Source organism: Nelusetta ayraudi, unplaced genomic scaffold, assembly GCF_046127955.1.
Source record: "Nelusetta ayraudi isolate G7.1 ecotype Tasmania unplaced genomic scaffold, CSIRO-AGI_Nayr_v1 ptg000109l, whole genome shotgun sequence".
Taxonomy (NCBI): Eukaryota; Metazoa; Chordata; class Actinopteri; order Tetraodontiformes; family Monacanthidae; genus Nelusetta; species Nelusetta ayraudi.
The window spans coordinates 1,452,501-1,464,904 of NW_027466159.1; the positions used below are offsets into that span (position 1 = coordinate 1,452,501).

Below are 12,404 nucleotides of genomic sequence, written 5' to 3' on the forward strand. Positions count from 1 at the left end.
GGGGTTGTTTTTTGATAGACGCAGATTTTCATTTCAACAAAATTTAACTAGAATATAAAAAATCAGTTGAAAAAATAATCGCATAGAAGAACCAGTCACTTTTCAGAAGACAGTGATTGGCAGTTGGGGGACGCTCCGAGTACATGTAGCCAATGAGAGAAGAGGGACCACACAGTGGACTTTGCATACAGCTTGTATAAATAACAGCCTCCCAGCGTGGGGAAACCTTCATCGTTCTGACCAACTGCAGCAGAATGCCTGAGCCAGCCAAGTCCGCGCCCAAGAAGGGCTCCAAGAAAGCCGTGACCAAGACCGCCGGCAAAGGCGGCAAGAGGAGGAGAAAGACCAGGAGGGAGAGCTACGCCATCTACGTGTACAAGGTGCTCAAGCAGGTGCACCCCGACACCGGCATCTCCTCCAAGGCCATGAGCATCATGAACTCGTTCGTCAACGACATCTTCGAGCGCATCGGCGGCGAAGCGTCTCGTCTGGCCCACTACAACAAGAGGTCCACCATCACCTCCAGGGAGAGCCAGACCGCCGTCCGCCTGCTGCTGCCCGGAGAGCTGGCCAAGCACGCTGTGTCTGAGGGCACCAAGGCCGTCACCAAGTACACCAGCTCCAAGTAAACTGGCTGTCATCACCTCAACCCTAAGGCTCTTCTAAGAGCCACCCACATCTTCAAAAGAGATTACATCTACTTGATGATCTATTGTTCAATTACTAACTGACGATCAGAATTATGAGTTGGACCCTCCTGCTTTTCTGTTTTTGTATATGAACACGTGAAACTACTTGCTACCCGAGAATGAAATTTATACACAAACGTTTGCTATACTACACAGACTGCATAAGTAGATGAAGGGAACTTCATCTACAAAGGAACGCCAGCCACCAGACTATGCTTATGACACAACAGGACAGCATGTACTAAAGAAGAAGTTGTGCATAATCTAGTAGCAAAAACGTCCAGGTTAATGCCCTTCTGGAACAAGCCTGTGTATTTTAGCGTAACTGCTGAACATCAGAATGACAGCGCGTGTTTGCTGCTACCACAAAAGCTTCAATTTGTTTGAGCTGAACATCAGTAGTTCTCGAAGAAAAGCATGTTAGTTTACCACCAAACTCTTGACGGAGCTCTGTTTTGTTTGACAGCGTTTTAGTTGAAAAGAAGAGGCTCGAGTCACTGCTGCGTGCCAGTCCCGCTGAAATACCAGGCTGACTGGTCAAAATGCAGGACACATCAGAACCAAACAGGTCTTTGAAATTAAGCTGTGCCTCTTCACTCGGGTAGATCTGAGTTAGTGAAGATCAGTCTTCCTTCCTCCAGCCTGCAGCATCTCACAGGTTGTTTCAGTCGTTAACTTTTGTTGCGCCGTCTCACAATACTGCGTCTTTACTTCTTCGTGCTTTCATGTGCCGTTAGAGGGCAACAAAATACTCGAGCCATGCCACTTCGTTCGTGCCTCATTGTGGATGTAGGGCAGAGCTAAATGAGGAAATACGCTCAGCCGTCTTGCGGTTGGCGTCGCGCAGCTCCAGCACCCTGGACAGAGACAGCGGCTCAGCTGCTTGTTGGACGCCCCTGCAAGCAATCGCAGAGCGTCCTGCAGCCCTCGAGCTGCTCACCTATTTACAGAACATAGGACACTCTTGTTTCTCACCTGTGTCCTCACTCTTGACACGCAATTCTCGTTGCTACTCGGTAGGTGGCGTGCAACGCACGACAGTGTGGGGCTAAACAGCGCCTCCACGGAAAGCCCCGGGAGGGCAGCTGTTTGGTCGCGGCTTTCAACTAGGTCCGTACACGGACCTTATATAACGCCACATGGACGACTTTCGAATCACTTACGTTCTGCAACTAGAACAGTAAACATGAGTGGTAGAGGCAAAGGAGGCAAGGGACTTGGAAAAGGAGGCGCCAAGCGTCACCGCAAGGTTCTCCGTGATAACATCCAGGGAATCACTAAGCCCGCCATCCGCCGTCTGGCTCGCCGCGGTGGAGTCAAGCGAATCTCCGGTCTCATCTACGAGGAGACTCGCGGTGTGCTCAAGGTCTTCCTGGAGAACGTCATCCGCGACGCCGTCACTTACACCGAGCACGCCAAGAGGAAGACGGTGACCGCCATGGATGTGGTGTACGCCCTCAAGAGGCAGGGCCGCACTCTGTACGGCTTCGGCGGTTAAATCTCTTCATCCAACATCTTCAAACCAAAGGCTCTTTTAAGAGCCACCCAAATCTTCTTTAAAGAGCTGCTGTCCACCCCGGTGCATTTTTAAGTCTCCTGAAGATGTCAGAAAAAAAAAAAAAAAATCATAACCAGCATTGTTGAACTCCATTACTAGCCATTGTGTCAATATTTAGTGCAATGGTGTTCCTTACCCCAAACAGGTAATGGTTAAATTGGGAAAACTCAATCGTTTTCATTAAAAAAAAAAAAAATTTTTCTCATGTTTCACCACTTTATTACTTTTGAAAGACCAACATATAAAACACAATAGTTCTACATAACAAAACATAACACGTTTTGTTTTACATACCTGCACGGTTTGTGAACCAAAAACGACCAATCGCAATATGAATAAGGTATGTGTGTCTGTCTACACAGCACATGAGTGACATGTTATCACACTGCTCTGTGCAAATGAATTTGTATTTGGCACAGGTCATGTTTGTCTTGCCCTCGTCAGATGGCCTGCAGACCTGGCACCTCTTTCTCTTTCTTTTCACCTCAGCAGCAACCTAGAAACAAGAGGACCATGATTACTTTACTATGGTGTCTTTTTGCTGATCCCAAGACACACATAACACACTCCCAAACACTTTTACTGTTGTGGAAAAGAGTAAAGATACTGAGTAAATAGGCAATTTAATGAACAGAAAATAAATGATCGGAGCTCTGAGGCACAAGCACAGTAAAAACCACAGAACAGATGCAACAAGTGCAGGCGCTCAAGTGAATGTATGCAACGAGACAAGGAAGATGAAGGTCTCTTATACCTTGGAGCGGGAGGGGAAGAGATAAGGAAAGGGGAGGAGAGGAAAAGAGGAAAAGAAAGCATAGAGAATTAAAATTAAATCTCTTCATCCAACATCTCGAAACCAAAGGCTCTTATAAGAGCCACCCAAATCTTCTTTAAAGAGCTGCTGACAGCAATGATGTTTCCGGGTCAATTTGACCCGGTGCATTTCAAGTCTCCTGAAGATGTCGGAAACAAAAAGAATCCAAATAAGCGTTGTTGAACTCCATTACTAGCCATTGTGTCAATATTTAGTAGTGCAATGGTGTTCCTTACCCCTAACAGGTAATGGTTAAATTAGGAAAACTCAATGGTTTTCATTAAAAAAATTTTTTTTTTTTTTTTTTTTACATTTTTTTGCACTTTTTCTCATGTTTCGCCACTTTATTACTTTTCTGTTTAATATTTTTTATTGATGTGCATACAATAGGTTATGCTGGTGAGAACACAGGAGATTGGCTAATAAAACTGAAGTGCGGTCAGACAGCAAGAGCCTCAGAGTTCCGGATGCAGTTTGAATTTGAAGATTGTTTAATTAAAGAGAGTGTGGCTGAAATGACTTATTTAATTGTTTCACCGTTTTTTTCCCTTTGTGTTGTTTCTTCTAAAAAGGGTAAATTGGTAAATGGGGTTAAATTCAATTCCAAATAATATGTTTGAGAAATGAATTTAACCAGAATGCCACACCATCAACATAAATGTATGAAAGAAGAAGTCACAAATAACACTGGTCAGGGGACTGCTGCAGGTGCAGTGAGAGGAAGACACACTTGCAGGCGCTCGTATTTATCGTCGTTCCTTTGTGTCTTTACGACACAGGTTCTAAATGGCCAGCAACTGTGTGACCGGATGTGGCCAAAGATTTGTGGTTACTTGTAACCCATCACTAGTGGGTTCTAATTAAAACGAAAACCGCGTACGGCACAATTATAGTCACTATACGGCGATTGTTTTCCATGAATGAAGCCGGAATGAGTCGTTCATTATTCCAATATCGGCACTTTTGTTAGCGCTCTCTCATCTTAGTTTTGCATTATAGTTTCTCGTTCAGCCTGTTCGGAATGAAGTTGTCTTTTGTGAAGTGTTGAGTGGCTCTTAAAAGAGCCGTTGTGTCGAGTAGAGGGGAGACGCTTTAAGCCCTCTCTCCGCGGATGCGGCGAGCCAGCTGGATGTCTTTGGGCATGATGGTGACTCTCTTGGCGTGAATGGCGCACAGGTTGGTGTCCTCGAAGAGCCCCACGAGGTAAGCCTCGCTGGCCTCCTGCAGAGCCATGACGGCCGAGCTCTGGAAGCGCAGATCGGTCTTGAAGTCCTGAGCGATCTCTCTGACGAGGCGCTGGAAGGGCAGCTTGCGGATGAGCAGCTCGGTGGACTTCTGGTAGCGACGGATCTCCCTGAGAGCCACGGTACCGGGCCTGTAACGGTGAGGCTTCTTCACGCCGCCGGTGGCCGGGGCGCTCTTGCGGGCAGCCTTGGTGGCCAGCTGCTTCCTGGGAGCTTTGCCTCCGGTGGACTTACGGGCGGTTTGCTTGGTTCTTGCCATGCTAAATTTTGCTGTCGAGTCGTTGCTCAAAGTAACTCGTGGAAGAGACAATCGCTCTTTTTAAACGCTCCGAGCGGCTGCAGCGCCGTGACGCAGCGGCAGCTGCCTGGCTGCTGATTGGATCGGCCACCTTGCACCTCCTCTCCCCCGCCGGTGGGGTCGTCGCACAGTCGGACGCTCTGCTTCCTATTGGCGGAGAGGTGAGCGGGGCAGTCCGCCAAAATTGGAAGGCGGCCCGCTTCCTGCAGGCTTCTCCGGGTTGGTCAGGCACGAGGCGCCCCTCGAGCTCCAACATATAAGGAAGACTTTGTCACTGGACTCGCCACATTTTCTCTGCGATCTCCCGAGAAAGTTCAACTATCATGAGTGGAAGAGGCAAAACCGGCGGCAAGGCCAGAGCGAAGGCCAAGACCCGCTCCTCCAGAGCCGGGCTGCAGTTCCCAGTGGGCAGAGTCCACAGACTGCTGCGCAAAGGCAACTACGCCCAGCGAGTGGGCGCCGGTGCCCCGGTCTACCTGGCCGCCGTGCTCGAGTACCTGACCGCTGAGATCCTGGAGTTGGCCGGCAACGCTGCCCGCGACAACAAGAAGACTCGCATCATCCCGCGTCACCTGCAGCTGGCGGTGCGCAACGACGAGGAGCTCAACAAGCTGCTGGGCGGCGTCACCATCGCTCAGGGCGGCGTGCTGCCCAACATCCAGGCCGTTCTCTTGCCCAAGAAGACCGAGAAGCCCGCCAAGAGCAAGTAAACTGCTCCTCCTGCTACTGCAACTACTGCAGCAACAACAACACAACGGCTCTTCTAAGAGCCACACACTTCTCTAGTAAAGACTTGACACTCTTCCTACACTTGTATTTTGGAATGCATAGTTTTCATGAAAGGAAAATAATACAGAATAAATTAGCCATAATCAGTATTTAGTATCCTTTCAAGTGGCGTCTGCAAGTCATTTATACAAACTACTTGACCTTTAGTTTGCAAAGAAATCAATGCTTCTCCTTCAACTAGTATTGTGCTTTTAGGAAAAAAAAGCAAAATGCCACAGCTGTACGGACACCAACTGCTGAGAAAAACTCAGACTCAAGACTGTAAAATATGTCCCCTTTACTAGTAGTCTGTTCCAAATAACTTGAAAATCATATTGAAATAGAACTTCAGATAACTAAAATCAAATCTGGCTGGCCCAAGTATTAAAATGGAAGTGCTGAGGTGACTTAAAAACTTGCAGTAACAGTGAAATAACCAGTGCGTTAATTCAAGGTGACATGTTACTTTGAACTTCCATTCCACCTTAGTGAAAGTCCCTGTTTGTTCATTTAAGATGAGGGTGATGATGTTTTTCTTGCTGGCCCAAGAATTGAAATTGAACTGCTGAGGTGAAGTTGAAAAAGTGTCACCATGAATACAGTAGCAGTGACATAAGCTTGTGCACGTTTAATGATTGAACTTGACATGTGGCTTCCCTTCCACCTTAGTGAAATGTTCTTTTCTAATGAAGTTAAAAATGAGCACATGGGTAAATGTCTTAAATCAATGTCTTACACATTGGGTACCTATTTGCTCCTGCTTGTTAATTTAGTGCAAGTTATTTTTGTTGACTGACACGATGGTCCAGCATACAAGCTGAATGCTAGGGAGAGGGAATGTTGCCTTTACACAAGATGTGTGTGGCTCTTAGAAGAGCCTTTGGGTGAGTGGAAGAGAAGAAGAGTGGTTGTGGTTGTTTTTTCTTTTTTTTTACTTCTTCTTGGGTGCTGCCTTCTTGGCTTTGGGCTTGGCCACCTTCTTGGCGGGGGACTTCTTGGCTGCTGGCGCCTTCTTGGCTGGCTTCTTGGGGCTCTTGGTGGTCTTCTTGGGGCTCTTGGCTGCCGCCGCCTTCTTGGGTGCTGCCGCCGGTTTCTTGGGCTTCTTGGGAGACTTCTTGGCTGCGGGCTTCTTGGCCGCCGCGGCCGCCTTGGGCTTCTTAGCAGCGGCTTTCTTGGCTGCGGGCTTCTTAGCTTTAGCAGGCGACTTCTTGACTGCAGCGGGCTTCTTCTTCTTGGGCTCGGCGGCCTTCTTGGCCAGCTTGAAGGAGCCCGAAGCGCCGGTGCCCTTGGTCTGGAGCAGGGTTCCCTTGGCGACCAGAGCCTTGATGGCGATCTTGACGCGGGACTTGTTCTTCTCCACGTCGTAGCCTCCGGCGGCCAGATGCTTCTTCAGGGCTGCGGTAGAAACGCCTTTGCGCTCCTTGGACGCGGTCACGGCCTTGACGATGAGTTCCTGCACGCTGGGGCCGCTCCTCGACGGCTTCGACGCCGACTTCTTCTTGGCCGCTTTGGCCGGAGCTGCGGCTGCTGGAGCGGGAGCGACTTCTGCCATGGTTTCTAGTCTGCGAGGACACACTGAGCTGAACACAGAGACAACAATGTCCGATTCCCACCAGGAAGCGGCACTTAAACACACCATGAGAACCGTAGAGAGTCAACCCAGGCCGCTGCCTCTCCCGCGCTCTGCACGCAGCGGCACTTTGTGTTTTCTCCTCCCGATAAAAACGTGAAAAAACAAAGATTGGAGCAGTGACCGAGGCCGACTGTCACACGAGCCGACAGCGGACGTTTCTACCTTCATTTCAAAGTGGTGTTGAGCTCCGTTGCGACCTGGGTTTCATTCACACAGCCTCCAAACATCACGGACTCGCCTCTGCGAGCAGCGCACAGCAGCGACTCTTGGCACTGTTTTACGTGATAAAACGTTGAAAAGTGCAACCGAGTTTCGTCCAAACAAGTTTGCCTGCTATTAAACACGTTTACGAAGACAACCAAGTTAAAAAGAACCACATGCGAATGATGGGTGAATAATAAATGTCACTTTTGGTGGCGGCAGCAAACACAACGGCCGTGGCTCCATGGTCAGCCTGATCTCGGCAGAGCTGCTCACAAAGTTTGTGACGCTCACCTCGTGTTATGAACATAAATCAACTGTTTGTTGGAGACCATCGTCACACTGATGCATCGATACGTGAGATTTATCATTACTATAATGAACATGGTCGAGATAAGTCAAAGTATTTGCTTTCCATATAGCGCTGTCATCCAGAAGTGGAGATCACAGTTGGCAGTGTTTCATCCACTTCTAAAAGTATTTTTGGAACAATTGCCATTGTAAAAAACAAAGTGTAATATTATTATTATTATTATTATTATTATTATTATTATTATTATTATTATTATTATTATTATTAGTTTCTGGGCCCTAAACTGTGGAACTCTCTTCTAGCACAGTTGCAATCCCTAGCTGAGCTCAATTTTTAAGACTCAGTTAAGAACTCATTTATTCAGGCTGCCATTTTATACATCGCCACTGACTGGACTGCTGCTTCTTGGTTCTGCTCTTGTGTTCTAATAATGTTTCACCAATTTTGCATGTTATTCTTGTTTCTTATTCTTATATTTGTTTTACTCTGCAAATCACCCTGTGCACCATTTGGCTCTTGGAAGGGGCTATATCAATACAATTTCATTCATTGATTGATTGAATTCAAGAGCCACTTTGTTTAAAAAAAATAAATAAATAAAAGGAAAGGGAAAAAAATGTGTTTTCATTAGTGTGTGCTTTCTTTTTATCATTTCACAGCATGTCACAAAACAATACAATTCTGGATCTCTTATTACCAAGAGTGCGCTCGGTATACAACACCCTCCCGAGACCCAATAAGAAGTTGTTATAATTGTCTGTTGTTTTTTTTTTGAAAGAGCAATTGATCATTGAGGTTTCAGAGCTCAGGCATTTCATTTTCAAGTGAATTATCTGTGAATTTCCAAGTCCTGCAACGGAGTTTAAAAAAAAAAAAATCCTGCCAGTGTACAGTCTCACACATGCATTTTGTTCTTGTCCCCATATATTGGACAACTCTGAAGATCAAAGGGGACTCAACGACCCTCCCCAATCCTGCATAGCTTATGAATCCTTGGGTCTCAATGAATTGGACATCATTACAGTTCCATTACTTTGACTAAATTACAGGACGACATAGATAAGTTTTATTGAAAAGGTGACACTTCTCTATCAGGTTTTATAAAATATGACTTGACTGTACAATATGTTGTGTACATGTACAGTCTCTTCTGTAGTTGAATTATACCCATGGTGCCTTCAGACGTTATCACCAACAACTACAGTATGTGGGTTCTCGTGTAACACTGGATACTGTGCTTGGGGGAAAGGAAAAAAAAGTGATAGGGTACCAAACAGCCTGGAGTGTTTTTATTTGTTTGTTTAAAAAGGGGAAGATAGTTTTTTTTGTTTTGTTTTTTAAGGGGTCGGGGGGGGCTGAGGGTTTGACAATACATTATCAAAGGTACTTTTTCCCAAAAGGATCTCAGCAGAATGTTCCATCTCACCTACTCTGAAGGTAAGCGAACCTATAACTCTGAGCATCAACTGTTGAGGACACCAGATCCTTCAACAGATGTAATCTCTTTGGAAGATGTGGGTGGCTCTTAGAAGAGCCTTTGGGTTGGGGTGTTTACAGACAGTTTACTTGGAGCTGGTGTACTTGGTGACAGCCTTGGTACCCTCAGACACGGCGTGCTTGGCCAGCTCTCCGGGCAGCAGCAGGCGGACAGCGGTCTGGATCTCCCTGGAGGTGATGGTGGACCTCTTGTTGTAGTGAGCCAGACGAGACGCTTCGCCGCCGATGCGCTCGAAGATGTCGTTGACGAACGAGTTCATGATGCTCATGGCCTTGGAGGAGATGCCGGTGTCGGGGTGCACCTGCTTGAGCACCTTGTACACGTAGATGGCGTAGCTCTCCCTCCTGGTCTTTCTCCTCCTCTTGCCGCCTTTACCGGCGGTCTTGGTCACGGCTTTCTTGGAGCCCTTCTTGGGCGCGGACTTGGCTGGCTCAGGCATTCTGCTGTCGTCAGTCAGAACGATGTGAGTTTTCCCCCGGTGGGAGGCTTGTATTTATACAGGCTGTATGCAAAGTCCACTGTGTGGTCGCTCTTCTCTCATTGGTGCGTGCGACTGAACGAGGCAATGGGGAGCTTCGGACGTCATTTCATCCCGCCTCTCTGCTCAAAGTGTCTGACCACTTAGTGTGCAATCCCATTATGTTGCTTGATGTGCATATTTGGGGGAGGAAAGCACAGAATACGGTTAATAGGACAAACCGGCAAATTCTGTCTTGACTCGAGCAGTTTCTGCGGGTTCACAGTTCCAAATCAAGATCTTACTTTATTTTCATCAAGACTCCCTTTGACCTTCTGCTATGCAACAATAATCTCTTCTGTTCTTAAGTAATATGAACTGGCCTTTCTGTGCAGTGAGGTGACTAAATATACCACATGATTTAAACGATAGACAGAATGTGCCTCCAACATTTAAAATCCTTTAGTGATGGGAAAGATCATACTCATCCAATTAGCAATTGCGTATGAAGAATGAGCAACTAATATGACTATTTATCAATACGTCAATATTAGAAATGGGAACGAACCACATCTAAGAGCCATCTCTCTCTTTTTTTCTCGCCGCCGGACCGGAAAAAATGGTCGACTCATCCTCCAGTCGTTGGAGTTGGCGATGATTTAGAACGTGTTTACGTGGAATTTTGTGTGATAGAGAAATGTCAAAAGAAAAAGAAACGGGATAAACCGAATAATAAACAGATAAACACACCCAGTCATATGTGAACTGAAACATTTTTGCTGAATGCTGCTTTTTGTTCGTTTATTTTATTTTTTTAATATTTGTATCCAATTGTGACAGTTCGATGTGACAAATGCAACCGTTTTCTTCATTTTAACAGTACCATGTTCCATGCCGTGTAAAACTATACATAATATTGTTGACGTCATGAACATTAGTCATTTCTAACGCGTTATTTACTGATAAAATGGGGGGGGGGGGGATTAAAAAAAAAAACAAAACCAAGGAGCCACTCGGGAGACAAAAAAAATACAGCCTTCTCGGAGATGAACTCACTAAAATAACGCGTTCACCAACAAGGAGGACGACAGCTCGTGAAGGAAGATTTGGGTGGCTCTTAAAAGAGCCTTTGGTTTGAAGATGTTGAACAAAGAAGTTTAACCGCCGAAGCCGTACAGAGTGCGGCCCTGCCTCTTGAGGGCATACACCACATCCATCGCGGTCACCGTCTTCCTCTTCGCGTGCTCGGTGTAGGTGACGGCGTCGCGGATGACGTTCTCCAGGAAGACCTTGAGCACACCGCGAGTCTCCTCGTAGATGAGACCGGAGATTCGCTTGACTCCACCGCGGCGAGCCAGACGGCGGATGGCGGGTTTAGTGATTCCCTGGATGTTATCACGGAGAACCTTGCGGTGACGCTTGGCGCCTCCTTTTCCAAGTCCCTTGCCTCCTTTGCCTCTACCACTCATTTTCAATGTTCAGGTCGGTAACACGAAAGTGAAGGCCACGACAGAAAACACCGCTTCTTTGTATCCTCAACGAGGACGTGTTGGAAAACAGCAGAGCGAGAGCGCGCGACTCTCTCTTCCAAGATGTGCGCATGATTTAACGCCATCTAGTGGGCAACACACGAAAATACATCTCCTGTCTAACGCCAGGCATACACGTTATTTACAAGACAAAAATCTCAAAGCTTATAATAATAATAATAATAATAATAATAATAATAATAATAATAATGATAATAATAATAATAATAATAATAATAAATAATCAAATTAACAATTTAATTATTTCGTGTATTCTACACATTTGATGACAATCGCTCCTCTTTCCAAATACGCCACCTACTGTGCAGTGTAAATGATGACAAGGGTGTTTGGAGGGAGGTGAGGGTGGACATTGTTAACCCATCAACAGGTAAACGGCAGCGGGTCGCTTTCCGATTGGCTGCAGGAGTGTCCAAAAGCTATGTCACTGTTGTCTCTGTCCAGGGTCCTGAACCTGTGCCTACACTGAAAATATCCTCACGACCAAACTCGTGGCAGCTCATTTTGTAGGCGCTGCCCTACACCGCCCTTTTTTTTCTTCTTTTTTTTCTCTGAAAACTACGGTCAGAAAATGGCTAAGGGTGGTCTCAGAGTGAGAAGCTAACGCCTGGCTGGATGCATGTTTGCTAGCCTGGGACGGGTATCAGTGCAATGTCTGTGATCATTTAAAATAAGCTGCAGACAAGAACGAGGGGGCAAGCCTTTTTCAGATTTTATTAAATGATGTTTCCCAGGTTCAGTATCATCTCACTTAGACGTAAACAAGTGTGTGTGTGGGCGTTTTTGAGTGTGTGTGTGTGTGTGTGTGTGTGTGTGGGTGGGTGTTTTTGAGTGTGTTTGTGTGTGTGTGTGTGTGTGGGGGGGGGGGGGGGGGGGTGTTGTGGTTGGGGTTTGCCGGCAACGCTGGCCAACAACCTGCTGCATCGCTGCGACCTCGGGCATTTTAATATTTGACTGGTTTGACTGGCGCAACATTTCGTGCTGAAAAGGTGAATCTTCTCAATGGTACACCAGTTTTCGAGGAGTAGTGCTGAACACAGGGAGAGCGGCGTTGCTACGTGTAAACAGTGTGTGTGTGTGTGTGTTTGTGTGTGTGTGTGTGTTTGTGTGTGTGTGTGTGTGTGTGTGTGTGTGTGTGTGTGTGTGTGTGTACGCACATGCGCACACTAATGCTGCTATGCACAAACACAGTCAAACAGATATTTACTGATGTGATGATGACTGGCTCACACTGGATGCGGAAGCACCACTTTGCAGTGTGCCTGCGTAAATTGCACGTGAGCTGCAGCCCTCCTGTTCACACCAGACGTGCATGTTTCTGTGACGGTCGACAAGTGCTTCTGCTCAGCTGCAGTTTACTCCCATTCAGATAACTCCCTCT

The 12,404-nt window shown here is 46.6% G+C and overlaps 7 protein-coding genes across 7 annotated transcripts; 3 read left to right on the forward strand and 4 right to left on the reverse strand.

Moving 5' to 3' along the window:
* Nucleotides 1-228: 228 nt before the first annotated feature.
* Nucleotides 229-941, forward strand: LOC142903325 (histone H2B 1/2-like). Its single transcript, XM_076048891.1, has one exon. It carries the CDS (start codon nucleotides 255-257, stop codon nucleotides 627-629), a length of 375 nt encoding a protein of 124 aa, XP_075905006.1. The 5' UTR covers nucleotides 229-254; the 3' UTR covers nucleotides 630-941.
* A 724-nt stretch (nucleotides 942-1,665) lies between these two features.
* LOC142903346 (histone H4) lies at nucleotides 1,666-2,239 on the forward strand. The gene has a single exon (XM_076048913.1). It carries the CDS (start codon nucleotides 1,876-1,878, stop codon nucleotides 2,185-2,187), a length of 312 nt encoding a protein of 103 aa, XP_075905028.1. The 5' UTR covers nucleotides 1,666-1,875; the 3' UTR covers nucleotides 2,188-2,239.
* A 1,870-nt stretch (nucleotides 2,240-4,109) lies between these two features.
* Nucleotides 4,110-4,805, reverse strand: LOC142903335 (histone H3). Its single transcript, XM_076048902.1, has one exon. The coding sequence runs from the start codon at nucleotides 4,562-4,564 to the stop codon at nucleotides 4,154-4,156; it is 411 nt and encodes a 136-aa protein (XP_075905017.1). The 5' UTR covers nucleotides 4,565-4,805; the 3' UTR covers nucleotides 4,110-4,153.
* Nucleotides 4,806-4,895: 90 nt separating this feature from the next.
* On the forward strand, nucleotides 4,896-5,407 carry LOC142903336 (histone H2A-like). The gene has a single exon (XM_076048903.1). It carries the CDS (start codon nucleotides 4,927-4,929, stop codon nucleotides 5,311-5,313), a length of 387 nt encoding a protein of 128 aa, XP_075905018.1. The 5' UTR covers nucleotides 4,896-4,926; the 3' UTR covers nucleotides 5,314-5,407.
* A 779-nt stretch (nucleotides 5,408-6,186) lies between these two features.
* LOC142903334 (histone H1-like) lies at nucleotides 6,187-7,053 on the reverse strand. Its single transcript, XM_076048901.1, has one exon. The coding sequence runs from the start codon at nucleotides 7,008-7,010 to the stop codon at nucleotides 6,303-6,305; it is 708 nt and encodes a 235-aa protein (XP_075905016.1). The 5' UTR covers nucleotides 7,011-7,053; the 3' UTR covers nucleotides 6,187-6,302.
* A 1,927-nt stretch (nucleotides 7,054-8,980) lies between these two features.
* Nucleotides 8,981-9,481, reverse strand: LOC142903339 (histone H2B 1/2-like). Its single transcript, XM_076048905.1, has one exon. It carries the CDS (start codon nucleotides 9,453-9,455, stop codon nucleotides 9,081-9,083), a length of 375 nt encoding a protein of 124 aa, XP_075905020.1. The 5' UTR covers nucleotides 9,456-9,481; the 3' UTR covers nucleotides 8,981-9,080.
* Nucleotides 9,482-10,503: 1,022 nt separating this feature from the next.
* LOC142903338 (histone H4) lies at nucleotides 10,504-10,972 on the reverse strand. Its single transcript, XM_076048904.1, has one exon. The coding sequence runs from the start codon at nucleotides 10,940-10,942 to the stop codon at nucleotides 10,631-10,633; it is 312 nt and encodes a 103-aa protein (XP_075905019.1). The 5' UTR covers nucleotides 10,943-10,972; the 3' UTR covers nucleotides 10,504-10,630.
* Between the last annotated feature and the right edge of the window lie 1,432 nt (nucleotides 10,973-12,404).